This window comes from Dermochelys coriacea, chromosome 3, assembly GCF_009764565.3.
Source record: "Dermochelys coriacea isolate rDerCor1 chromosome 3, rDerCor1.pri.v4, whole genome shotgun sequence".
NCBI classification, from domain to species: domain Eukaryota; kingdom Metazoa; phylum Chordata; order Testudines; family Dermochelyidae; genus Dermochelys; species Dermochelys coriacea.
Window position 1 is genome coordinate 95,260,727 of NC_050070.1, and position 27,757 is coordinate 95,288,483.

Below are 27,757 nucleotides of genomic sequence, written 5' to 3' on the forward strand. Positions count from 1 at the left end.
GGAGAGGCCATGGGAAGTAAGGGAGCAGCCCGCTACCAGCAGGGCGCAGATGTCTGGAGAGGGCCATTCGGAGAGCAGCCCCTAGCCCTGCTCCGCTAGGGTTACCAATTTTGGTTGGACATATTCCTAGAGGTTTCATCACATGACATATTTAATTAAAGATTAATCTTTAATTCCTGGAGACTCTAGCACAATCCTGGAGAATTGGCAACCCTACGCTCTGCTCGCCCCCCACTGGCCACAAAGGGGCTCAAGCTCCACGTGGGGCTGCTTTCCCTGAAGGGCTGGGCTTTGAATCCCAGCTTCATGTGTGGTGCAATCACCATGCAGATAGGAGCCCTACTGCCCCTGGGCGCTACTCCCTGGGAACTCGGGAGCCCGCTCGCTCCAGGTGGCTCAAGTTGGCAGGCTCTGGCGCTTTGCAGCCAGCCCACCCACCCTAGCTGCAGTCGAGGTAGCCCGGTAGCTGGGGCCCCAAGAGCCCCTCGCCCTGGGGTGTGGAGGAACCAGGAATGGAGGATCATTAAACCCCTTGGGAGAAGCAGAATCAATATTTCCATGCAAGTTTTCTTGAGCCAGCCACGGCGAGCGGGTTGTGGCTACAAACAATGGCAAGTTCCCAAGATGAAAGTGAGCAGCCTTCTGCCCCCAGCTCCACAGTCCCAGATGGATAGGGGATGCCTGAGCATGTTTGGAACTGTCCCGTGCCTTGGTGTTGGAGGTCTATGGAAGCTGGGAGTCAGGACTCCTGGGTTCTCTCCCTGGCTGTGGGAGGGGAGTGGGGCCTAATGGGTTAGAGCAAGGAGGGGATGGAACTAAGGGCTCCAGAGCTCTATTCCTAGCTCAGAGAGGAAAATGGTGTTTTGTGGTTAGAGAAGGGGGGGGGGGGGAAGAGTGGGAGCCAGTACTCCTGGGTTCTATCCCTGGGTCTTGTCTCTGGGAGGGGAGTGGGGGCTAGTGTGTTAGAGCGGGGAGGTGGGGAACAGCTGGAAGTCAGGACTCTTGAGTTCTACTCCCAGCTCCTCCACAGAGACTTGTTGTGTGACTTGTGTAAGTGGCTTATGAAGAGAGCCTTTCCCAATCCCCCCACAGGTAACTGGTGGGATGGGGAGAGTGCGACGGTTCCCAGGGTGGGGTGGAACCTTGAGGGAGTGGGTGGAGCAGGTTGGCAGGACCTCAGGGCAGGGGGTGCCTAGTTTTCAGAAATTGGAAAGCTGGCAACCCTTTTTCTACATAGTCCATTATCTTGGATGTTTCAGTTTGGTAACGGGAGGTATGACTTTTGCTATCTGTTTATTTCTTAAAATAAGATCTGGTAACACAATTCATGAATTTATAAAGCTTAAAATTAGCACGTTGGACAGGTTGGGTTTTTGGGTTTTTTTGGTCTCCTATTGTGACCTGGCTGCTGCTGTTGCCTGACTAAACCTCTTTCTTGCTTGATGTGTTGTTTTTCCTCCTCCAGAGGTATGAGAGTAACTCTGTGACATGGTCTCCAGATTGTCTTGCCACCTGCCTCCTCCATCAGTGGACAGATTGAAACAGGCCATGTCTACTCACATCAAGGCAGAGCGACTCTGATTTTGTTTCAGCTTGTCATATGGCTTCACTGATAGAGGATGCAGCTGGTGAGAATAATTCTGTCTACTTAGTTACGAAGGGATGGTTCTTGACTGATCAGTTAAAAGATGATAAAACTCATTCAGGATTTAATGTTTACTATCATAGTTGCTGCAGGGAGGTCTTCTCTTCTGTCAGTCTTTTTTAATACTTGTGCCATTCATAGAGTTTGGTACATGAGTGCACATGAGTCTTCTGTTACATATGGTGCAAATCAGCACTACTGGTATAAAACTAATGTAAGTAGAGAATCCCAGGATTTGGAATAAACCATCTACATAAATATTATGTATGCATATTCTCTCCACCAAAAATAAGTACATGTAGACTGTGCTGTGTCCACATATATACCATTCTGCATATTGAATGCAGACCAAAAGTAGCTGCTTGTGAGTTTCAACCAGACATTTATATAATAAAATTTATAAAATTATAGGGAAATATTTGGATCCAAATCTTATGGAAAATTGCTGAGATGATATGCAGAAATAATAAATGAAATCCCATATTTTTCTTGTGATTTACTTACACTGTGTTTGTAAACAAATTGTATGTGCTGGGAATCTAGTTAGAGCTCTACAAAATCCATTAAATGTTTAAAATTCATTCTGAAATAAATGGACTCTTCATGAAATACTACTTTTCCATTTTCTTCTTTCCTATCTCCCTGTGTGCAATTTTTGGAAAAGCCTGGTTGGAAGGGGCATGTTATATTGACTTGAATATTTCTTTATTGCCCTGCATGTAAGTAGGGGCACATCTTATGTATTCCTCCCCAAATTAATTGCTGTCTGGTCATTTCCATTCTCTTTTCCATTCCCCACTATTACTATATCTTTCTCATGTTTCTCCTATCCCCATTTCATTATCTTTTCATTTTGCCGCTACCTGAAGCTCTTTGTTTCCTTCCTTGCTATAAATTAGATGGCTTATGAGATTGGTATATTATAATGGGATATAGAGACTTTCACCTCTAGGTAACCAATTCAAATTTTATACAGCTAAATTCTGGAACAATCACAGCAGAAGGTAGAGGCTATCTGTGGACTCTGTAAAATGTCCTTGGTCTCAATGGACTGGGAAAATGTCCAAATCACTAAAACCATCACAACAATTGGTCCTTTTGAGTAGCCTCAAGCAGAGAGATCAGACTGCATGTTTATGGTGATAAAAATATTCCATCTTCCATAGAGGTGGTCCCTTCGGATCAGAGTTGAGGCACAGAGGTGGTGTAATGAGAGAAGACTGAACTGCATTTCATCTGTCTACTTGATATGTATTTTGTGGAGAGAGACTTTTGTCTTTAGCTGTACCAATATGGCACCTTCCATGATCAGTAATTTCACACTGTTTATTCAAAATGCTAGGAAAATATTGTTGCTATATTTATTCACAGTGCAATTTTCAATAAAATCTAACTGCCATATACTTTAACAAGATATTCACAACTAGAGCTAGGTGGAAAATGGAATTTTTTTCCCCATGAGAATTTTCCTAGGAGAAGTCCCCCATTGGAAAATATCCTATTGATAAATAATTGTTTTCCCACAGGAAAATTAAAAGAAATTTGTGTGGAGCAACCCGCTTTTCCCCATTTTCTTACTGTTTTCCAAGTAGCAGAAGTGTGAAAAGTTGTGATGGGGTTCTACGCTGTAAGTAACTTTTCGAGAGTCATAAATGCTGAGACAGTTGAAGTGAGAAACTCACTTTTTTAAAAAAAGAGAAAAGGAGGACTTGTGGCACCTTAGAGACTAACAAATTTATTTGAACATAAGCTTTCGTGAGCTACAGCTCACTTCATCGGATGCATTCAGTGGAAAATACACTGGGGAGATTTATATACACAGAGAACATGAAACAATGGGTGTTACCATACACACTGTAACAAGAGTGATCAGGTAAGGTGAGCTATTACCAGCAGGAGAGTGGGGGAAAAATCTTTTGTTGTGCTAATCAAGGTGGGCCATTTCCAGCAGTTGACAAGAACTTCTGAGTGGTGGGGGAGGGTAAGGAATAAACATGGGGGAATAGTTTTACTTTGTGTAATGACCCATCCACTCCCAGTCTTTATTCAAGCCTAATTATAATTGTATCCAGTATGCAAATTAATTCCAATTCAGCAGTCTCTCGTTGGAGTCTGTTTTTGAAGTTTTTTTTGTTGAAGAATTGCCAGTTTTAGGTCTGTAATCGAGTGACCGAAGAGATTGAAGTGTTCTCCAACTGGGTTTTTGAATGTTTTAATTCTTGACGTCTGATTTGTGTCCATTTATTCTTTTATGTAGAGACTGTCCAGTTTGGCCAATGTACATGGCAGAGGGGCTTTGCTGGCACATGATGGCATATATCACATTGGCAGATTTCCTATTTAATATCAGGTGGTGGTGGTGGTGGTGGTGGTTTGTTTGTTTGTTTGTTTGTTTGTTTGTTTTAATTTTTTTAATTCTGCAGTTTTTGACCCACCTGTCTGGATTGGAAAGGTGCTCAGGGTACCAAATAAAATCTCACTACTGTCTAAATCTTCCAGAGAAGGCTTTTTCTTCTACAGTAATTGTGGTTTTTGCTTCAGCTCTGGATAGCTTTAGATATGCAAGTGTATAAAGGATCAGGATCTTAGTGCAGATATTCGGGGACACTACAAATATCCTACAATACACAGCACACATTTCACTGCAATCTATTTGGAATGCCTAGTTTTTTGGATATCTTCAATGAAGATTTGTGCTTGGGAGCAGATCGAAGGTTTATCCATCCCTAATGTGGGCAGTGGTGGCTCTCAGTTCCCAGATTAGTTCAAATTTTCTGCTCCAGGAAAAAAATTTCTTGGCAGGTGTTAACATTTTGGACCAGTCCAAATTTTTCAATTGTTCCCCTGTTTTTTTGTTTAATGTCCTAAAAATGAAGCTTGGGAACTCTGTGCCTTATATCAGGCAGAAACGTTATAGTGTCTTGATCAGGTTTCTAGTACAAAGATACAGCATATATACAGATATTGCATAAGAAGTTTATTGTAGTGTGCTGTTAGACACTGCTTAAAACGATATTGACTCCCCACCCTCCTCCCAAAAAAAGATTGACTCTTCTGAATAGCTGTAGGAGATCTGAATTTTTGTCTGCAGGAAGAACTATCAAACAAAGCACTGATAGTTAAGCCTTTAATAAGGTAATATGGTAATTTTGGGCTTGTGTTTTATTAGAATTCAGTTGCCCCCAGTTTTGGCTCTAAGTTCCACAGGGCTGGTCCAGCTGGTCTCCTTTAGATGCTAGGGCTCTGATTCATCATAGCACTTTAAGATATGCTTAGCTGGAAAACACATGAATAGACCCATTGACTTCAAGACTGAATTGGGGCCTAATCCATCAGGTACTGCACTGTACTTCTCCAAGATGGCTGGCACCCAAGGAATTCAGAATGCAGGCTTTGGAAAGACTCTTTCTAATATGAAAGAAATCTGAGCCTTCCTATAGATTAAGGTGCTGATGCAAAGGTGGGATTTTCAAAAATTCCTAGAGTTCTAATTTCCTTAACTCCAACTGATTTTCAATGAAAGGTGGGTACCTTACTGTGCTTTTGAATATAACTCATTATTACCTGCATTATAATAGTGCCTGCAAGCCCAGTCAAAATAAGTGGGCCCTAGTGATAGGCCTTGTACAAACACACAATAGGTGACAGTCCCTGCTTCCAAGAATTTACCATCAAATATAAGACCTGGTCTACACTTAAAAATGAAATCAACCTAGCTACATCTCTTGGAGCTGTGAGTGCATAGTTAGGTTGACGTAACCTCGGTATAGATGCAGCTAGGTCAACAGAAGAGTTCTTTCATCACCTGAACTATCTCTTCTTGGAGAGGTGGATTACCTACATTGATGGCAAAACCCTCCCATCAATGTAGGAAGCATCTATATTATGGCATTACAGTGGCGCTGCTGTGGTAGTGTACACATGCTAAAAGACAAGACGCACAGTGGTAACAAGTAACTGGGGGTGAGGAGGAAGGGTAGAAAGAAAATTAGAGTAACAGTTGTGGGAGCATGGGGTAACAGACTTGTTGTGTGCACACCTTGATGGTGTTGAGACATTTCAAACTGAATAAGAATTAAATAAATATATATCAGTAATACCTGAACACTGGCGGCATAAAGTCAATTGAGCACATCCAAAGAGGATGATTACGTCCACTCAGTTGAAGTAGAATGATCCCAGTTATTTGTCCGTGGACCCAGGCAGTGTGAGTTATGGGTAGCAGTCTTTATTTCTTCTCTTTGAGCCTATGCATATAGAGATAACAGCAAAATCTGAACAGAAGAGACTACTGGACTAGAACACTGTGCCAATGCAACTAGAAAGCAGAAACCAGGCTTCTTTGGCATGTGCCATGGCCTAGAAGTTGAAAGCAGCAGGTTGCTGGAAAAGAAGCATGTAAAGACTCATCATACAAATTGAGAAGCAGCGGGGGCTGGGAGGGGCGGCGGGAACCACTATGCTGTGAGTAAATTAGGGTTCCTTGGACTTGGAACTGAAAATGCTGTAATAAGGCAGTTTGTTCAGGACCATTCCCCTTAACTGTCTTAGTGACCTTAGAGAAGAGGCCAGTTTAACAGTCATGATCAGGCAACCTTGCATGTAAGCTTGTAGGGCTCTGTCTTTTATCTGACCGCACGCTATTAACCAGCATTTGTAAGCCTTGGCTCATTAGGGCTGTGAACAATACTAATTAGCAGTACTACTCATCATACATGGAATAACTGTATTTAGAATTGATTATTTATCAGATGTGTACTTATCTTGCACTATTCCACACAATCAGTGATGTTTCTCAGTGGTTAATATGAAAAAACCCACACAAACAAATGTAATTAGTTGTCTGTGTTGCGAATAAAGGAAGAGATTAAGTACACTCTTCTTAACCATTCAGGTATGCTCCATCAGCTGGCTAATCATTTCTCCAGACAAGTGCATAGCTTGCTTTGTGGCTCCTTCCTAGATACATGTCTCTTGTCAGTTTTTGGCATGGGATTTCTTTTTCACAGAGTCCATGAAGAATGTGATTTCTGGGTTACAGGTTGCTCTGCTGCCATGCAATATGTCTCTAGGGGCACTTGCAACTGTCACCGTGTCTGTGACTTAACCTATATAAAAACACAGGAATCGTTGATTTGGAAGAATTTCTCACCTGCTGATTTGTAAGATGGCTATCTGCCTGATGCATCCCTGGTGTAAAAGTTAGTTATATGTGAGTAGTGCCAGAATGTCAGATACACTTCTAGCTCCAGAGCTACACTCCTTAATACACCTGTTCTTAGTGTTCCTCCAGCATCTGGTGCTACTTATTCTGCCTCTTTCTGCTCTTACAAGGCAGTATGTTCTACTGGATTGAGCATAGGACCTGAATCCATGAGTTCTAGTCCCAGCATTGCTGCTAACCTGCTGTGTAACTTTGGTCCAGGCACTTGAGACTTAAAAATCAGAGTCTAAGTCACTTTGGAAAATGAGGCTTGGACTCCTAAGTCAGTAGGGCATTGCAAGGCTGAGTGGAACAACACCTAAGTCTTTATGGGTGCCTCAAGTTTTGGGTGCCCAATTGGAGAGACATTACAGGTGCCTGATTTTTAGAAAGTACTGACCGCCTGCTTTCTGAAAATCAGGCATCTCAAGTTGGGCACCCAGAACTTGAGGTACCCAAAATCATAAGTCACTTAAAAAAAAACAAAAAAAACCCCCAAACCTTAAAAATCATTGAAACCCTCTGAAGAAATTTTCAGTAGCTCTAGGGTATGTTCACTTGCACAGTGAGACAGCAGCTACCATCTCGTATCCAATGACATTGATTATGTCAGTGTTACTCCACACATATCCAGGCCTTCAGCATAACCAGTTTCAGAAGGAGGAGGAGGTGGTAACTGGAGGTGGTAACTGCATTGCCCTAAGTGGCACATTCTCCAGATACTCCTTTTATCTGCAGGGAATACAGTGACTTGACAAAAAGAAAAGGAGTACTTGTGGCACCTTAGAGACTAACAAATTTATTAGAGCATAAGCTTTCGTGAGCTACAGCTCACTTCATCGGATGCATCCATTACAGTGGAGATAGGGAAGTATTAATGCATTGTACAAGGCAATGGAAAGACTTCATCTGGAACACTGTGCACCATTCTGGCCACCCATGTTCAAGAAAGATGATTCAAACTGGAACAGATGCAGAGAAGAGCTACTAGGATGATTAGGGGTACGGAGGAACTATCTTATAAGAAGCAACTAAAAACTTGGCTTGTTTAGCCTAGCAAAAAAATAGGTTCATATGGGATATAATTGTTCTCCATAAATACATTGAGAAGTAAATCCCAGGGAGGTAAAAAAGCTATTTAAGATTAAGGACAATGTTGGCACAAGAACAAATGGATGGATATACTCTGGCCATCAACAAATTCAGGCTGAAAACTAGAAGATTTCTAACCGTCAGAGGAGTGAGGTTCTGAAACAGCTTCCCCATAGGATTAGTGGAGGCAAACAACCCAACTTGTTTTAAGATGGAGTTTGATAAATGTATGTATGGGATTATATGCTGGAGTTGCCTGCTATGGACACTGTGACCCAGGAGGTCCCTTCCAATTCTGTGGTTCTGTTTTAGCTGTTTTCATCCCTGGAGACTGAGCCAGATATTGTGATATGGAGCCTAGTGATTTTGATCAAATAAAAGAATTAAAGAGTAAAGGAACTTAATGATTGCTTGGGCTGAGATCTGCAAGACTGACTAGGGAATTTTGTGTGTTCGTGCAGGCACGTGTCCTTCCTTTGACGTTACTGGTTGTGGTAAAATGGTGCCTTTTTTGCTTTTATAAAGATGAGACTGGAGTAAGGATGCGCTCTTTATAGTGTGGGTCCATCTTGAGTGGAGCTTCTGGGAGGAACAAACCACCTCTCACGGGATCAAAAGTCCTTTTAGGGCTAAAGAAGTTTCTCAGAGCTCAATTGGTTTTTCCCTCTGGGGATCTGAGAACTGGCTAACATGGGCATTCTGCACAAGACAAACGAATGATGAAGTAATGAAATATAGAAAGGATTCAAGTGAAAGCCATTATATAGCTCATCGATGTACCTAAATATTATCTAGTGTAAAGAAACCGGTACTACTCCTGCAATGCTATATATGTGAAACTGGGAGGCACTTTAAATTATTGGCTTCAGAGTAGCAGCTGTGTTAGTTTGTATCCGCAAAAAGAACAGGAGTACTTGTGGCACCCTAGAGACTAACAAATTTATTAGAGCATAAGCTTTTGTGGGCTACAGCCCACTTCATCGGATGCATTGAATGGAACATATAGTAAGAAGATATATATACATACAGATAAGTTGGAAGTTGCCATACAAACTGTGAGAGGCGAATTAGTTAAGATGAGCTATTATCAGCAGGAGAAAAAAACTTTCGTAGTGATAATCAAGATGACCCATTTAGACAGTTGACAAGAAGGTGTGAGGATACTTAACTTAGGGAAATAGATTCAATATGTGTAATGACCCAGCCACTCCTGGTATCTATTCAAATCCAAGTTAATGGTATCTAGTTTGCATGTTAATTCAAGCTCAGCAGTTTCTTGTTGGAGTCTGTTTTTGAAGCTTTTCTGTTGCAAAATTGCCACCCTTAAATCTATTACTGAGTGGCCAGAGAGGTTGAAGTGTTCTCCTACTGGTTTTTGGATGTTATGATTCCTGATGTCAGATTTGTGTCCATTTATTCTTTTGCATAGAGACTGTCCGGTTTGGCCAATGTACATGGCAGAGGGGCATTGCTGGCACATGATGGCATATTTCACATTGGTAGATGTGCAGGTGAATGAGCCTATGATGGCATGGCTAATGTGATTAGTCCTATGACGGTGTCACTTGAATAAATATATGGACAGAGTTGTCATCGGGCTTTGTTGCAAGGATAGGTTCCTGGGTAAGTGTTTTTAGTGTGTGGTTGCTGGTGAGTATTTGCTTCAGGTTGGGGAGCTGTCTGTAAGCGAGGACTGGTCTGTCTGCAAAATCTGTGAGAGTGAGGGATCATTTTTCAGGATAGGTTGTAAATCTTTGACGATGCACTGGAGAGGTTTTAGTTGGGGTCTAAAGGTGACAGCTAGTGGCATTCTGTTATTTTCTTTGTTGGGCCTGTCCTAGTAGGTGACTTCTGGGTACTCTTCTGGCTCTGTCAATCTGTTTTTTCACTTCAGCAGGTGGGTATTGTAGTTGTAAGAATGTTTGCTAGAGATCTTGTAGGTGTTTGTCTCTGTCTGAGGGATTGGAGCAAATGCGGTCGTATCTTAGAGCTTGGCTGTAGACAATGGATCGTGTGGTGTGTCCTGGATGGAAGCTGGAGGCATGTAGGTAAGTATAGCGGTCAGTAGGTTTCCGGTATAGGGTGGTGTTTATGTGACCATCGCTTATTAGCACAACCTCTTGCACTTATGCCTAATGCAAGAGGTCTAGCTTAGACATCAGAAGGAAGTAGACTATCCCAGTAGCTGGGCATATGCACACACATGGACATAATAAATTTGGTGGCAATATTCCAGAACAGGGATAGTGAAATTTCTTGCCTCTTCTAATTTGTTAGTCTCTAATGTGCCACATACTCCTTTTTCTTTTTGCAAATACAGACTAACACAGCTGCTACTCTGAAACTTGCCTCTTCAAGTTTTCTTTCTGGCAGTAAAAGGAAGGGTGTCTGTTGCCAGCTATATCAACTTTCAAAAATAATATGCATACTTGATCATATAATAGTATTGCAGTTTTTGACCCTGAGAACCAAAATACTGCATGCAAATAGCCATATAGATGAATTCTCCACCCTCTTGTATTTCTTTAGTAAAGGTGTCTGGCGAAACAGCCAAAACCAATTTAGAAAGAAATGGTTGGCTCAGTACATTCTACATTCAATCGATTCTACTCGATAAGTTTATGGAGGAGATGGTATGATGGGATAATGGGATTTTGGTAAGTAATTGATCTTTAAATATTCAGGGTAAATAGGCCAAATCCCCTGAGATGGGATATTATATGGATGGGATCTGATTTACTATAGAAAACTCTTTCCTGGGTATCTGGCTGGTGAATCTTGCCCATGTGCTCAGGGTTTGGCTGATTGCCATGTTTGGGGTCGGGAGGGAGTTTTCCTCCAGGGCAGATTGGAGAGGCCCTGGAAGTTTTTTTGCCTTCCTCTGTAGCATGGGGCATGGTTGACTGGAGGGAGGCTTCTCTGCTCCTTGAAGTTTTGAACCATGATTTGAGGACTTCAATAGCTCAGACATGGGTGAGGTTTTTCATAGGAGTGGTGGGTGACATTCTGTGGCCTGCGCTGTGCAGGAGGTCGGACTAGATGATCAGAGTGGTCCCTTCTGACCTTAGTATCTATCTATGAATCTACAGAAGCTTGCTCCATATACTTCAGCTCACAGCTTCTGAATATGTGATGAGAACAAGGCTCATAAATATTGTATGATCATGTTTAATGCATTTTAATCTTGCAAAATGTAAACAATATTGTATACATTTTGACTTGCAGCTTAGGTTTACATTTCATTTTTAAGACTGGAACAAGAAAATAGGAATATTTCTAATGTATTTCAGCAATACTGGCAGAGATGGGAATGTGTTGCACTACTATTAAGATTAAAGATAAATGAAATTGAATGGAGAAAGGCATGGGAAAGCATGTTGTATTGGTGAATTCTGGGCAGATCATAAATGTGTAAAGTATATCTAGGGGACAAAAATGCCCTCTTTATTAGAATGCTGTTCATAGAATCATAGGAATGCAGGGCTGGAGGGGACATCAAGAGGTCATCCCAGTGCTGTGAAGCCCTTTGTAATCATTCTGTCAGGAAATTGTGTGCCTAAAAGTATTGCTACTCTGGAATGGAATGTTGGACCATCATTGAGTGGACACCATTTTGGAAAAGAGTTCTTTAAGGTTAAGTAAGCAAATCAATGTATTTCAGCATAAAAAAATTGAGTTGACGCACACCATATGTCTTCTCTTAAGAATCTACTTTACTCATGATGTATGTTTGTTTTATGTTCTATAGGACAGTTTTCCAGCTCGGTTTGGAGGAATTCATTTTGTCAATCAACCATGGTATATCCATGCCCTCTACACAGTTATACGGCCCTTTTTAAAGGAGAAAACACGGAAAAGGGTATTCTGTTTGTTTGTTTTTTTTTATATTGTTAAACAATTATAGTCTGCAGATGTATCCTAGTGTATTGTAAATAGACATGCTCAAAATCTTCAATTGGTATTTGTGTAATGTATTTCAATATAGCTTTTAAAGATTTCTGTTATGAAGGGCTTCTCTCCTGCCTCCAAAAAAAAAAAAAAAGATTTAAAAAACGACTTGAGTGGTTTTTTTTGTTTGTTTTGTTTTAAGTAAGTAGTGCCATATTCTTCCCTGATTCAATTGCATTGACATCAGTGGAGTTACTCCAAAGATACAACTGCTGCCAAATGCACATATTATATAAAATGTTCAGTATAAATGCCTATGGAAAGGGATTTGTGTATGTGCATACCACAGTAACTTCTGAGATGTAGTTTTAATTTGCCTCATGTACATCATTTGTAATTAAATCAGAGTTAGATTGTCTGTCTGGTTTCACCCATATAGCTATCCTGGTATATGGGGAGCTTGTTTCTGATGTTGAGCTACGGAGTGGGGGTGGGTGTTTGAAGGCCAGAAGGGGGTTGGGGGACAAATAGGGGTGTGCAATCCAGTGGGGTTTTTTCCTGTGTGGAAGTAAGCTTTCTTGGGGTATCATTACACAGTTATGACCATATCCTGAAAAATCTTTTCTAACCCTCCTCTTCTGGACTTCAAGCAACCCCCCAACCAACTGGGCTCATCAGAAGCAAGCTCCCTACAGATCACAGAATGCCAACTGAATGTAGTATTTTGCACTTGTCCTTCTTGAAGCAGAATTAGACCCTGCCATAACAGATGCAAAACCTACAGACATATTTCCACTACTATGATGACTAATACCCCCCACAACACACCTTTCAAGATCCATGGGTCTTACACATTCTTATCACATGTGGTGTACCTCATCCAGTGCATCAGATGTCCCAACAACAATTATGTCAGTGAAACCAGACAATCACTATGCTCTGAAATGAACTCACATAGGATGTTTTTGTCTTATCGTTTTTCTATCACACATGGACAAACACCTTTCACAAAGCGATAACTCCACATCTGACCTATCAGTTCCTGTCCTCAAACGGAACTTGTACAACACCTTCAAAATATGAACCTGGGACCTGAAATTCTTAGAAAGTCAGAGCTGTAGAACTGGAAAGGACCGTGATAGGTCAGCGAGTTCAATTCCCTGGACTTAAGCAAGATTAAGTAGTATTGTAGATCACCCCTGACAGGAGTTTGTCTAACCTGTTTAAAAACCTCCAGTGATGGAGATTCCACAACCTGCCTAGGTAACCTGTTCCAGCACTTAAGTACCCTTATGGTTAGGAAGTTTTTCCTAAAGTCTAACCTAAATCTCTGCTGCAACTTGAGTCCATTACTTCTTGTCTTGTCCTTGGTGGTTAAGTAGAACAATTTATCACCCTCCTCTTTATAACAACCTTTTACTCATTTGAAGATGGTTATCATATTGCAGCCCCTCCCCATTCTTCTCTTTTCCAGACTGAACAAACCCATTTTTTTTTCAATCTTTCCTTGTAAGTCATGTTTTCTGGACCCTTTAATCATTTCTGTCGCTTTCCTCTGGACTTTCTCTAATTTGTTCACATTTGTTCTGAAGTGTGGCATCCAGAACTGGACACAATACTCCACCTGATTCCTGATCAGTACTGAATAGACTGGAAGAATTACTTGTGTCTTGCTTACAACACCCCCGCTAATACATCCCAGAATGTTGGTCACTTTTTTTCAACAGTATTACATTTTGACTTATCTTTATTTTGTTATCCACTGTAACTCCACGGATCCTTTTCTGCAGTACTCCTTCCTAGGCAGTCATTTCCCATCTTGTATTTGTGTAACTGATTATTCCTTCCTGAGTGTAGTACTTTGCACTTGTCTGTCTTGAATTTCATCCTATTTAATTCAGACCCTTTCTCCAGTTTGTCAAGATAACTTTGAATTCTAATCCTGTCCTCCAAAGCCCTTGAAATCTTCCCAGCTTGGTATCATTCACAGATGTTATATGTGTACTCTCTCTGCCATTATCCAAGTCACTTATGAAGATATTGCATAGAACCAGATCCAGGACCTCCAGGGATCTCTCTGTGGAACCCCGCTCAACATGCCTTTCCAGTTTGACTGTGAGCCAGTGATAACTGCTCTCTGAGTACACTTTTCCAACCAGTTTTGCACCCACCTTTATAGTAGGTTCATCTAGGCTATATTTCCCTAGTTTGTTTGAGAAGTTCATGTGAGACAATATCAGAAGCCTTACTAAAGTTGAGATATTATGTCTACTGCTCCCCTTGTTCCCATCCACAAGCCTTATTACTCCGTCAGAGAAGGAAACTGGGTTGGTTTGACATGATTTGTTTTTGACAAATCCATATAGACTGTTACTTATCACCTTATTATCTTCTGGGTGCTTCACAGTTGTTTTGATTATTTGGTCCATTATCTTGCCTGGTGCTGAAGTTAAATTGACTGGTCTGTAATTCCCTGTGTTCTTTTATTCCCATTTTCCAGTCCTCTGGGGATCACTCCCATCCTCCACAAATTCTCAAAGATAATCGCTAATAGCTCTGAGATCTCTTCAGCCAGTGCTATTCTACGATGTATTTACTCAGGCTCTGCTGACTTCAAGACACCTAACTTGTCTAAGTAATTCTTAACATGTGTTTACACTCAGATCCTACCCCATTTATACTGATGTTCACTGTTAGTCATCAGATAATTGTTAATCTTGTTGGTGAAAACTGAAACAAAAAAGGCACTCAAGACTTCAGCCATTGATGTATTACTTAATGAGGAGGGAAAGAAAATAATAGGTAATGGGCCTACCCTGTCCTTGGTCTTCCTCTTACTTCTAATGTATTTGTAAAATGTTTTCTTATTACTCTTTTTGTCTCTAGGTAGTTTAATCTCATTTTGTGCCTTGAGCTTTCTAATTTTCCCCCTACATGTTTGTGTTGGCTTTTTTTTATATATATTCACTCTTCATAAATTGACCTATTTTCTAGTTTTTGTATGACTTTTTGAGTTGCAGGTCATCTAAAATCTCCTGGTTAAGGCAGTGTGGTCTCTTACCATATGTCCCATCTTTCCTGTGCATTAGGGTAGTTTGTTCCTGTGTCTTTAATAGTACATCTTTAAAAAAACAGAAAACTCTTGAATAATTGCTTCCCATGGGACCTTACCTGCTAATTCTTGGAGTTTTTTCCCTCCTACAATTCCTTAGGAACATTAACACTTCATTTCATGATAACTTTCGCCCAAGCTGCTTTCCACCCTCAAATTCTCAACCAGTTCCTCCCTATTTTTCAGAATCAAAGGTAGAATGGCCCTCTCCCCAGTCACTTTTTTCACCTTCTTCAATAAAAGTTGTTCCCAATATGTTCTGAGAACTCGTGAATTTTGTGCCCCCACAGTATTATTTTCCTAACAAGTGCCTGGGTAGTTGAAGTCCCCCATCACCACCAAGTCCTGTGCTTTGGATGTGTGAGGGGTTTTGTTTTTTGTTTTTAAAAATCTTCATCAACATCTTCCCGATTAGGTGGTCTACACTGGTTCTCCGCCAATGGTCCATGGTCCCCAGCAGGTTTCTGGGGGTAGGCCTAGTTAGGTGGTCTATAGCACTGGCTCTCAACCTAGGGGTCTGTGGCCTCCAGCAGGTTTCAGGGGTTGGCCAAAATAAACTGGACTTCAGCCCCGGCCTGGGGCACTTTGGCTCGGCTTCAGCCGCAGGCACAGGGCTTGGGAAGGGAGCACCACCTCCACCCCCTGACTCACCTCAGCAAGCCACCAGCCTGTCTAGTTTGGGGGTGCAAAATCAAAAATTGCAGAGTCAGTGCAGAAGAGAGCTCTTCCCCTGTCATCGGAAGGGAATCCCTCACAGCCATTGACTCCACAAGGAGGCAGCAGCTCTCCAAGGAGACACATCACTGCTCTGCCCTGCTACATCAGCACTTGTAATTGTGACCCCCCCCCCCTTCCCCTTCCCCCTGGTTGGGGATTTGCAGGTTTGTCTCTCTAGATTTAGGGGGTACCTGGGTAAAGAAGGGTTGAGAACCACTGTCCTAAACCACTTTTGTTTCTGAAAAACTCAGAGAATGTTTGAAGGCTAGCTGGTAAAAGTCAATATTCATTTCTTATGGAATTACAACACTTAAAGAAAAAATATGTATTGGATTATGTCTTCTAATTTTTTGTATGCTAGTCATCTTTGACACTTAATCTTGCAAACTCTTTAAGTGGAACTGTTCATATGCTTAAAGTGATTCACTTGTGGATTTGTAGGCTCATAGACACAAAATGATAGCTCAAGGCAAGGATTCTGTCTGCTTCTGTCACCTAGCCCAATGGGGCCCCAGTATAAATATTTATTTCCAGTTATAATCATTATATTATTCTGTGCTGTGTTGATTTGTGTCACTTCTTTGGCTTTATTCTCATATGTACAGATATTTCTGCATGGTAATAATCTCAACAGTCTGCATCAGCTAATTCATCCTGAGATCCTACCTTCTGAGTTTGGAGGGATGCTGCCACCCTACGACATGGGCACATGGGCGAGAACTCTGCTAGACCATGAGTATGATGATGACAGTGAATACAGTGTGGATTCCTACAGCACTCCTGCGAAAGAACTAGAAAAAGATCTCTCTCCCAAATCCATGAAGAGGTTTGTTAAATCAGCTTCTGGTGGTGTTAACACTTCCCTAATTCCTTATAATAGTTGTTCTTGATGCCACAGATAATTTCCCCCAAACAATTTATAACCTGGGAAATCATTTGAAAGAAGTCTGCTACACTGATTTTCATAAGAATCATAATCAGTGTAATTTCTACAGTAGGTGTACATCGCACTTTATAGATAAGAAATGAAAGTCCCTCACCAAGTTGCTTACAATAGGTTAGACTACATAAGGACCAAGTAATGGGGAGAAAAAGAGAGAACAGAAAGTGCCAAATCTCTCGGTATGCTGTGATTTCTTTGTTTATATAGTGTAGTTTGTTATCTTACAGTTATATAGCACGAGGACAGGACCAACTGGAACAAGTTAGTTTTTTAGGAAAGAGCTGAAGGAGACCAATATGGCTTAGCACATTAGAGGAGTGATAGTATGGAAAAGAAGTGCAAGACTGCAAATGGAATGATAGGAAGGCAGAGTTGTCAGAGTGCAGGGCATAGGTGGGTAGGAGTAGCAAGAAATGAGAGCAGAAATATAGGCAGGAAAGAACAATGTAGAGCCTTTAAAGTGAGGATGAGGGGGCAAAATCTGCTTTCAGCAACTGGTTCAGATTCAGACTTGAAGATCTAATTCAAAGAGATTGAGTTTGGTGCAGAAAGAGAGAGGAAGCCAGAGGAGGAATTCTAACAGAGGGAAGTGTTTTTCAGAGTTGTGGACAAGGAAGATAATTTTGACTGCAGAACATTGGAAATGGGAGGGATGAGAGTTGTAGAAATAGAGAAAAGGGAAACGTTAGTTTATTATTATTTGTATATTGGGAGAAGTGATAATTCTCACTTACTTTACAAGTTTTATGGGAGTAGAGAAGAATGATCCTGAACCTGAGAGACAGAGACAATGATGGAGTCATCAAAAAAGATGGAACAAATAGGATTGTAGAGGGCTTGAGTGGGTGAAGATGAGAAATTTGGTTCAGCTTGCACATGATTAATGAGGAGTTATGAGACATGGATAGTTATGCAATCTTGGACAGAGGGTGAGAGCAGAGGTGGAGATGTAGATCTGCAGGACTCATCGTTGTAAAGATGGTATCTGATGCCATGACAGCAAATGATCTCACCTAAGGGGGTGAGTATAACAGGAGACAGTCAGAGGGCCAAGGGCAGATCCCCAGAGGCAAATCTCTAGCGTAGACTAGAGAAGCACAGCAATTAATTGACTGACTTCCTCATTCTGTTTTTCTAATGTAGAATATGCATCTATTTTCTCCCCATTTTATTCATGGCTTGAAAAACCCTTCACTTTTAGCCTTCAAATGAATCTTCAGATTCAATGAATGGTATTCTTTCCATCTGGGTTGTAGACACATGAGAACAGGAGAGGGTATTCAACAACAACAAAAACTTTTTATTTCTGTGTGCATGTAACTTAACTGAATGTTTTGCATCTGAAATGCATGCCTTCAGATTTCTGCATAGTGCATCTGCAGTGTACACTGGAATTCTCCTTCCCAGCTGTTGAATACAGAAAGCCCTAAGTGCAACTTCTGCAGAAGAGAGGAGCCGTCAGGATGCTGGACAGAAAGCCCTGGAGCTTTGGTTTATTAAATATAAAGTTGAGGTTAAGATAGAAAATGACAGAAGTAAGTAAAATTCAGAATTAAGGCTGATGCTCTCTCCTTGACTAACTTGTTTTGCCTAGGTATTACACTGGTATGGTATCCAACAGCACACATGACTGATTTGTTTTGCCTTGGTATGCAGCAGCACACACTGTTGTCTGACATCTATAGTAACAAGAGAGCAAACAAAGAGTAGAGTGACAGCCCTATCTGAATTTCCTGGCTTTTATATTTATCTCAAAGCCAACTATTTTCTTGTTTAACTCCTTTTGCTATTTCAGTAACTACTGCCCTCACAAACTAAAATTCTGCCAATAATATCGTTACTCTGTCATTCAGCTTGCTCCTATACACCTTCTTTAAATCCATAACGTATCCTTCAGAAATGCCTTAGAGCTCATTCAAATTCTCTGGGATTAGGTGAACCAAACTTGAGAAGAAGTATGTTCTGTTGGTAAAGAAACCTGAGTTCTAGTCTCTACTAAACTTCCTGTGCCAAATTCTCATTTGTACTAAGGCTCCTTTACAACTCAACTTTGTGCTTCAATTTACCATCACTAAAATGGGGGTTAACAATACCACCCTATTTCACAGGGGGGATAGAAGATTTTTTAAAAATATTTAAAATACCTTCCATCTGAGGAAGAATGATTGTAGAAATGAAAAAGCGCTGCTGCTGTTACCTTGATGTGTCACTGAAGTACCACAGTATGGAAAGAGAGAGAGAGAGAGAAAGAGAGAGGTGCTTTAAAGAAGCAATAAACATTGAGAGATGAGTACAGCAAAAGCAGCCACAGATTTTTAAAGCTAACTTCATTGATGTGAATATTAAGGGAAGATGTTACATTTTACTGGAACGTGTCTTTCCCTTTGAAGGCTTGTTCAGGTTTTTTGTGGGTTTTGGGTAGGGGGCTCTCTCCAGGCCCATATGTGGCTTGACTGAAATCAGTACATATATGCCCTCCGTGTCCTCATTCTCTCTCATTTCTAATTATTTGGTGACAGTTGTGGTGCCTTTCCCTGCCACCTCAGCAAATTTCAATGTCCAGCCTGAAAGGGATACTGATGATGGATCCTCAGCCCCACCCACTCCATTCCCACCTTGCTCACTTGCTTACAGTGGGAAATATGGGGTATACAGCCGGTTGCAGGGAGTGGGATGGAGGGAATGTACACCCTTGCAAGGCCACTAGAGTCAGGGCACCCTTAAACAGCATAGCAAGAAACTAGTGAAGGGTGACTGTCATCTCTGTATTCTCTTCCAGATTGTAAGCATGTCAGCTCTGTGTCATACTTGATTGTTTACTAACTTCATGAGCAAAAGTGTGGGTTCACTGAAATTCAGTATGGCTCCTTAGAAATGACAATCGCAATGCCTCCTGTGTCAGAGGGTTTTTTTAAATTACCTGTTGAAGAGTGAAATATAACAGAGAAATTAGCCTTGCACTCGAGCACACCAACTTATTAACACTACTGAAGGGTTCTCCTCCTGAACCTGGGGACAAGTGCCGAGTTCCAGCATGTACTTGGGAACAAGTGCATTATTTTATTATTTATTAGGTCAGAAATAAATATTAATGTAAGAATAGAAAGATAAACAAAGGGGTTTCCAGAAGATACTGTAGTCAAACATTTTTATATTTTCCCATTATTTGTGAGCTTTTTTGCCTACACCACTTTTCTCTTTCTTGTTCCTACCTTGTATATGAGTGCATGCATATACACTCAGACACACATAGGGTTATGTGTCTGCCACTAAAATATTTCCTTCTTCCATCCCACAATGTGAAGTATCTCTCCCAAAAGTACAGAAAGTTGTGACCGAGGACAGGCAATATTTCAATGCCATGCCATTGATAGGTTTAAGGGATGAAGGTAGAAACAGGGGCTTTATACAATTGGAAAAGAAAGATTTCTATTTTTTCATTGGGAAGAATTATTATTTATTTACATGTATTGCAGTAATAGCCAAAGACTTGAACAAGATCAGGACCCCATTGTGATAGGAGCTATATAAAACGGACAGAATTCCTGCCCTGAAAAGCTCACGATTATTATTATTTATTGACTGTACTTGATGAGAAAGATGGACCAAATTCTCTCCTGGAATAAATGTATAACTCCGTTGACTTCCTTGGAGCAGTGCCCGTTTACACTGGTACAGCACTTGGTCCAGTATGTGTTATTTTTTACCATGCAAGAAGTGCAGAATTCGTAGTGTTCTTAGCTTTTTGTTAGGTGCTTGAATTCTGTAAATGGTATAATAGGGAACTAGACTGCTGACACTTCACAATTTTTACTGGCTTTTGAAATGAAGTATTTTGGTTTTGGAATGAACATGTAAGGCCGGAAGCCAGACCTCTTCTGGAAGTGACGCTTTCTAGTCTCAAAAGCCCAGCAGGGTGAAGCCTAGTTAGTACATGGATGGAAGGTTTCCATGGAAAACCCAGGGAGCTGCAGAAATTAGTGTTAGAAAGTGCCATCTACCAAGCTGCCCCCTTAATCAAGGCTGCAGCAGGGTATTATAACACCAGCTTTGCACTTTTATATTGCCTTCCATCTGAGGATCTCAAAGAGCTTCACAAGTATCAGTGACTTTAGCCTTACAATCCTTCCCTGGTTAGCCCTGTAAAGCTGATTATGGAGGTTGAGGGATGTGTTATCTGTTCTGGGAGTCCTACTGGCCATGGCAGGATTCAATGGGACTGGCTTGGTGGAATGCACTGCTGGGTGCACTTTTCCCTTCTGAACAGAAGTAGAAACTTGTGCCTCTAACTAAAATGTGCTACCAACTGCAGTGTTCCATTAGCCAATTGGATGCAGGATGCACCCCTTTACCAGCAGGCTCTCACTTTTTGGTGGAGTAGGTCAGTACATGAGCTGACAGAGTAGACAGCTTGCACTATATTGTGTGTTAGGGAGAGATCCTGCCTTGTTGCTCTGTTCTCTACTCCTACATCAGCAAACCAGCACTGGCCCTTCCCTGCATTTGTTTCATGAGGGTATTTCTGATCACTTGCTGTGATAAGATAGTTTTGCTGCCTGTGCCATTATTTCTGAGCCCTTTAAAAAAACTGATGTACTTTTGTTTGTCTCGATCAAGAAAAGTCAAAACATGTTTTCCTTTTACAGATCTCAGTCAGTTGTAGATCCTGGGGTGCCAAAATGCCTGGATAAAAATGAGGAGGAAAACATGCAGCCTCTGCTTTCACTGGACTAACAGTTTCTGAGCATCGAACGTGAATTGGGGTGGAAGGTACTGCTTTTCAGCAGCAAGCAAACCATTGGAAAGGCATGTACCAGCTGGAATTCTATTTATTCATGTTAATGTAGCATAATGTAATCAGGCAGCAGGTTATGCTAGTCTGCCTGAAACATGGGTGCCCTGGGTTTGAAAAAAAAAAAGAATTTATTCTGTAAGTGCCAACTTGTTTGTAAATATTATGTAATCTTCCACTTTGAATTTGTAAGTTATGGTAGGCAAGTAATATGGAAAAGTGATTATTAAAATTTGTCTGTGAAAAGCACTGTAAAAAGGGAATGAACACCCACACACACACACATACACACACACTCGTTAATTAAGTTTTGTCCTTTCTATAGGAAGCTATCTTGCAGCTATCATATTGACTGTTTTTTTTTCTTTTCCCTGTCATGCTCATGCAGCATTCAAAGATAAGGGGGAATATAAGAACTTGGAGATAGGTAAAACCACACTGGTTACAACACTATCTACAGGAATTAATTTCACAGTAACCTTGTGATTTTGGGTGGTGACTTGGGATAAGTCATGCATTATAGGGGAAAAGAGGTAACAGATGAGCAGGGAACAAATGCCTCTCCTGCCTCGTTGTTTGGCTGTATGGATTTGTGAGCTTTTGTTCTGTTTAGTTTACAAGAGAAGTTTGTGGGTTTGGAAGCTCATTTGCCTAATCTGGGCCTTTCAGTATGTGCCATATTGGAGTCACTTCTGTTGCATATTATGTTCACTTCAAGAATTTTTCCAGAACATTTTCCTCTCTTGGAGTGAAAAAATATTCATCCCAATGCAGTGTAATAACTAGTATTTTGAACTGCAGCTGCAGGCTCAGGGTTAATTATGAAACCCTGTGCACTCGGTGACTGAATACATATATATTTTTACCAATCTCTAACAAACATATGAAGTGGCATTGTTAGACAAGTATATTTAATCAAGGGTTTATAAAAAATAAATCATACCTATTCAATATACTTAGAGATATTATAGATTGTATATTGAGACTGTGATCATTAGCATAGTAGACTCTTATGTACAGCATCTCACTTCAAGCACGGATTAATATGAATGAGGCATCGTCAAGCTACTCAACATAGCCATTAAAGACATTTTTGTTTCGGTTGTGGTGTAGTTGTATATATTAAACATGTGCCATATTACAGAAATACTCTTATCTCATAAGAGCAACCAGTTTCACTATGGACTGAACTAAGTCACCTGAAATTTGGGAGCTATAAGTTCATGTCTGTTGTGTTGATATGCATATGCATCAAGATGAGAATGTGCCCATGAACTTGACCAGACATCTTCATCGGGATTAAAACTGCACTCAGACAAGGATGGGAAGACACAGGAAAGCCAAGATCATACTGCTGAATAGTAGGGGTACTGTAGGAACATATCAGAATCAGTTAAGGTATTCTTACTTGGTCCCTAACAGCTGGGAAGAACCTTGGGATCCCCTAGAAACACCAATATTGAGGTGTCTGTGATTCAAGGAAGATCTTCTACTACAGCAACGATGTGTTTTCTATTTAAAACGCAAAGATATTATTCACAGGTCACTTATCATTTCCAGTGGTGGCTTTAGAGTGAAGAATTAATACAGAATTTTAAGTAAGAAATCCTACTGGAGAACTGTTTCTTTCAGCACTAAAGCTATAAAGATGCATGAACGTTCGTATTGTCAGAAGTTCGTCCTGCCCCTTCCAAAGTGGCATCCTCTCTTTTTACCCAGAAACCACCATAAGTCATCTGACTAGTACAAGCAAAACAGAGATACAGCTTTAGTACTTACTTATTGATTGATTGATTAGTAAGATTGCTGAGAGGTATATGTCTGCACTTAATGCCTCAACATGTGATTATATTCCAGGAATCTCTTTGAACAAATCATTGTACTTCTACACACAAACTATACCCTGAAAATATTGTTCATTTCATAACTATATACAGGCCCTGAATTTCAAAAATGTTGAGCCCTGACAGTTCCAACGGAAGTCTGTGGGAACTGTAGGTGCTCACACCTTTGAAATACACCATCTCCCAGATTTTATAGAAACCTCCTTTTCAATGGTGGAAACAAGTATATTTATTACTATTGTTACCCTTTTAACAGACTACGGAACCAAGTTATGAATTCTGTGCTATTACGCTATCACAACCAGAGTAACACCATGCTATATATCCAACTTACACCCCGAAGGCTCATAAAGATGCCATATTTGGATGTATGCTGCACATACTGGGCACTCAGGGATAGCAAAATCGTATGTTCACATAAATCCTGATCTTGAAATCCTTACTCAGGCAAAATTCTCACAATAGAAGTTTTTTCCTGCATATGGGTTTCAAAGTTTTGCCCAGAGTTAATGTTCCTTGTCTCAGCATAACTAAAGATAGGGATGGTCCAAATCTTGGTTGAAGCTTTGTGGAGACAATGCCAGATCCTGTTGTAAATCAGCATAACTCTATTGATTTTAATCTAAACCAGTTGAAGTGTAGGCTCACTAGATTCTGTTAAATGTAGGAATGAGATCATTTGCCTCTTAAATCTTTATGAAGCTTCATGGTAGAAAAATGTGACTTTATGAAACTTCTTATACCAACTGGCTAATTTGTTTTTTGTTTTTAATTCCTTACAGGATGCACTTAACTGCAATTTATGTAATGTGTTCTGATGCCTAATCTAGTCCTCACTTTAATGAGCATTTATAGATTCTTTCCAAAAAGTAAAACTAGGATATAGTAGGAAGAAAGAAAACTAGTACTTGTGGCACCTTAGAGACTAACAAATTTATTTGAGCATAAGCATAGGATATAGTAGAGTGCTTACATACTGGAGAACTCACCCTTTTACCAAGAACAAAGCTAACTTTTCCATGAAAGAGTCTCATCACTGAAGAATTGAACTTCAGTGCATTTTGTTTGGTGTCTATGTCTAGCAGAAGCAATTTCATGTTACAGCAGCAATTCCTGACACTGGATAAGAATCTGAGAGTGAATAAGAGAAAAAACAATTGTTGCATAAAGCTTTTCACTTAACTTGTCAGCATCTACAGAGAAGGAGTTTCTAGCTTCTGCTTCTTGTAGAAAATAATTTTTAGCAAAAGGAAAGCCAATTTTGTCTAAAAATAGGGTTAATTTGTAATAGTTTTCAGTCCATTTTTCAGTCCAAATTTCAGCTACTTTCATTATTATGGAAGATGGATGATTCGTTTTTGTGCTGTACCATTAATGCTTCAGTTGTATAACTTCAAACATAGGTTGGAATCTTGTGTTCCTGCTTTTGTTTGTTTGGGCAGTATTAACCCAAGTTCTGTGCTATTTTGCTTAAATGTCAGGAAAAAAATAAATCTTTCATGGAAAAGGAATTAGATAGCAGTATTAAATGCAGTTAGTCTGGTGACTAAGTGAAGAAGACATATGGTTTAAAAATGATAGTTACAGGTCTTAAACAGGCTCTAATAATTCCCTTTAAACTATGTCTCTGTGTGTAAAACTGATGCTTGTAAAATATTGAGAATTCATGGAACCTTTTGTGCTCAAAAGACCTAAGCCAGTACCCAAGGAACTCAATGGGGATCTTTTTGTTCACTTCACTGAGCATTGGATCAGGTCACAGTAACCTCTTATAAATACCAAAATGTACATGACTTCTCAGATCCAAAAATGATTACATGTAACATGGTTTTTATCTCAGTTACGTCCCAGAAGGAGTGCAAGTTCCTTGTACAATATAAAAAAGAATTGTTTTAGACTCCAGTGAGTATATTATGCCTCTTCACAGAAATAAACCATTATTTTAGTTTAATCAAGTCTACATGCTGAAGGAAATGTATATTTTTGTAGTGTACATTCACAAGCATTGTTTTACCTCAGTGCTTTACGCAGAGAAATGTCCTCTGTGCTGTTTAATTGCAAGCTCAACAAATTCTAAGTATAGCACTAGACAAAATTATACCTTTCCTTTTTTGTTACTTAGGCCTATACTATAATGGTGACTAAAAAGGTTTCCAAACCTTCTGAGAACCATCATGCAAAAGGGTTGGGAATACTTAACAAAAAGACCCTCTGACTGCATGTCCTCTTCTGCTCTGTTGGTTTTGGCATCACCTCAGGATTTCAGGAAAGGGTGGGTTTGGGGAAGCAGGAGAAGAAATACCCTCAAATCAGGCATCAGAGATCGATGTGATTTTTCCTTTTAAAAACAAAAAAACCCTTCAGTTGCTTTTTGGGGATGATTTGTTGGGATATCACCAGTGCTAGGTAGATGGCCATAAGGTAGATGTGTATGTGAAGGATAAGGGAAAGCAATGCATGGGGTTGGTCTTGAGAAGTTGCTTCAATTCAGGGCTTCTAGTATGATATCATAGGAATGGAATGGAATCTCATTATGATATGAAAGTATTCACATCATCCTGCTTATCGTATTGTGCTGGCAGCTTAGCCTGCATTTTTGTGGTACTGAGAATAGTGGGTTTCATCCATAGATCTCAAAGAGCATTACAAAGGCAAGTAGATAGTTATACCCTTTTTTTTCAGATAGGGAGGCAATGGGAAAGAGAGCTAGACATGCAAGGTTCCTAAGAGAAGGCATACATATGGTACTGACATATGGTAGGAATGATATTTTTGGGGTGTTTAGCTCACTTGCATTAATAACTCAGTAATTTAAACTGTCCCTATTTTCTTTTGTTTGAGAAAATTGAGATGATTAAATCAAAAATTTTCTTAGAAATTCCCTAAACATTCTAGCTTGAAAGCCTTCAAAACCAGAAATGACCTGCATTCCAAAATTCCTTTGTGAATTAGGGGCATAAATAGATATATACTTGCTGCTGCAGAAATGAAGAAGAAAATGTTCCCCACAAACTGTTGTGGCCCTAACTCTTGATTGCCTTGAGAACGTGTAACAGGCCCGTACCTGGGATTTAAATTTAGCGTACATATTAACATCGAGATGTCTTTCAGCCAGGTTTTCATATCTTAATTCTCCAAGAACATGTCCATATCAGTTTCTGAGATCCTGACCAATTTTTCCACATAGGGGTATAAAACCACAAAATGATATTGGTCCCTGGTGGATGATTATCATACAGCCCAGCATACAGTTTTGTCATTTTTATCTTTTCCATGGTATGGCAGCTGTTGATATATGGTCGAATCATAGCTCACAAACTCTCACTACTTTTTCTTTCATGCCTCAGTGCTACTTGTTTCCTGTGAATAAATTGGTTAAATTTATACCAAATGATGTTTGGGAGGATAGTAATGGAATAAAGGTTCTACACCGACATTCAGAATCATTTTATATTGTGGTGGCTGTCCACTCTTTTGAATGATTTGTCACCTGAGTTGTTAATGCTGACTTTGAATGGGACGGAACAATTACAAACAAGCAAGGGAATTCTGAAAAGTGAGCTCATGGAGTAGCGGGGAGGGATTTGACTTTAGTTTTTAATAATACAGCACAACAAACTGGTTTAAAATAAGTCCAAAGTATTTTGCCTATTAGAGTCCTTCTACCAAGCCAACTACTTGCTTGACCCAGTGACTGGGAGGGCATATAACTGGTTTGGTGCCAAAACAGATCAAAAAAGCATATGAATCAGAAAGATTCAGTGCCATTCATTCACAAAAAGACTTCTCCAAAAAGTTATGACAAACAATGTGCTGTTAACACAGAAGTAGATGATAGCATTTGAACAGAAAACAAATGACAGGTTAATTAGGATGCCTATTTTGGTGTGGAAATGCTGTTACATTTCCAAAGAGAAGACATCAAAGACCTGGGGGAGTAAGTATTGTGCCCTCCTTGGTTGACAGGTCCATTTCAGAGGTCATGAGGCAGAGAGGAGACAAGGAGACAAAGTACCATTAAGAAAAAGAAAAGCCAGGTGGCCTGCGAAAAGAATGGCAAATTAGGAGATAGAAGGGCTGCCCCAACAATCCTAGTGTGATGGTGAGAGAGGCCTTCCTTTTACTTAGTATGCTGCACAGCAGTAGTCAGGAGGGAGCGGAAATGTTTTCTCCTCACTCTAACATAATATCTTATTTTTAACCTTGACCCATATGCCAGTCTGAGTCTTTTCTTATCTCATCTCTTCTCTCTATTTCTGCTGGAATATTTCCCAGCAGCCTATGCAGTCATTTGTAGCAGGACAAACAACCAGGCCTGAGATTTACTTGTAGTGGAACAAGAGAGCTGGAGATCTCTTTTGCATGAGTTCTTCCAGGCCGGGGAAGAAAGGATGTGTTTTGCAACTCCTTGCCACAATGCTTATTTTGTATGGGTTGGTCCTGCAGTACCAGATGATAGTCCAGCCTGTTCTGAAAACAGTACCTGGGCCTTCCCTGTTTAAAAGGCTGCAAATATATATG

At 40.3% G+C, this 27,757-nt stretch overlaps 1 protein-coding gene across 3 annotated transcripts in view; it reads left to right on the forward strand.

The window, feature by feature from the left end:
- CLVS2 (clavesin 2) overlaps nucleotides 1-22,495 on the forward strand; it is an 87,583-nt gene extending 65,088 nt beyond the window's left edge. For all 3 annotated transcript variants that reach the window (XM_038397535.2, XM_038397534.2, XM_038397538.2), the window contains 3 exons: nucleotides 11,689-11,799; nucleotides 16,263-16,483; nucleotides 21,247-22,495. In XM_038397535.2, the coding sequence (XP_038253463.1) occupies nucleotides 11,689-11,799; nucleotides 16,263-16,483; nucleotides 21,247-21,334 (420 nt within the window). In that variant the 3' untranslated portion in view covers nucleotides 21,335-22,495. The remainder of the gene's footprint in view (nucleotides 1-11,688; nucleotides 11,800-16,262; nucleotides 16,484-21,246) is intronic.
- Nucleotides 22,496-27,757: the final 5,262 nt, after the last annotated feature.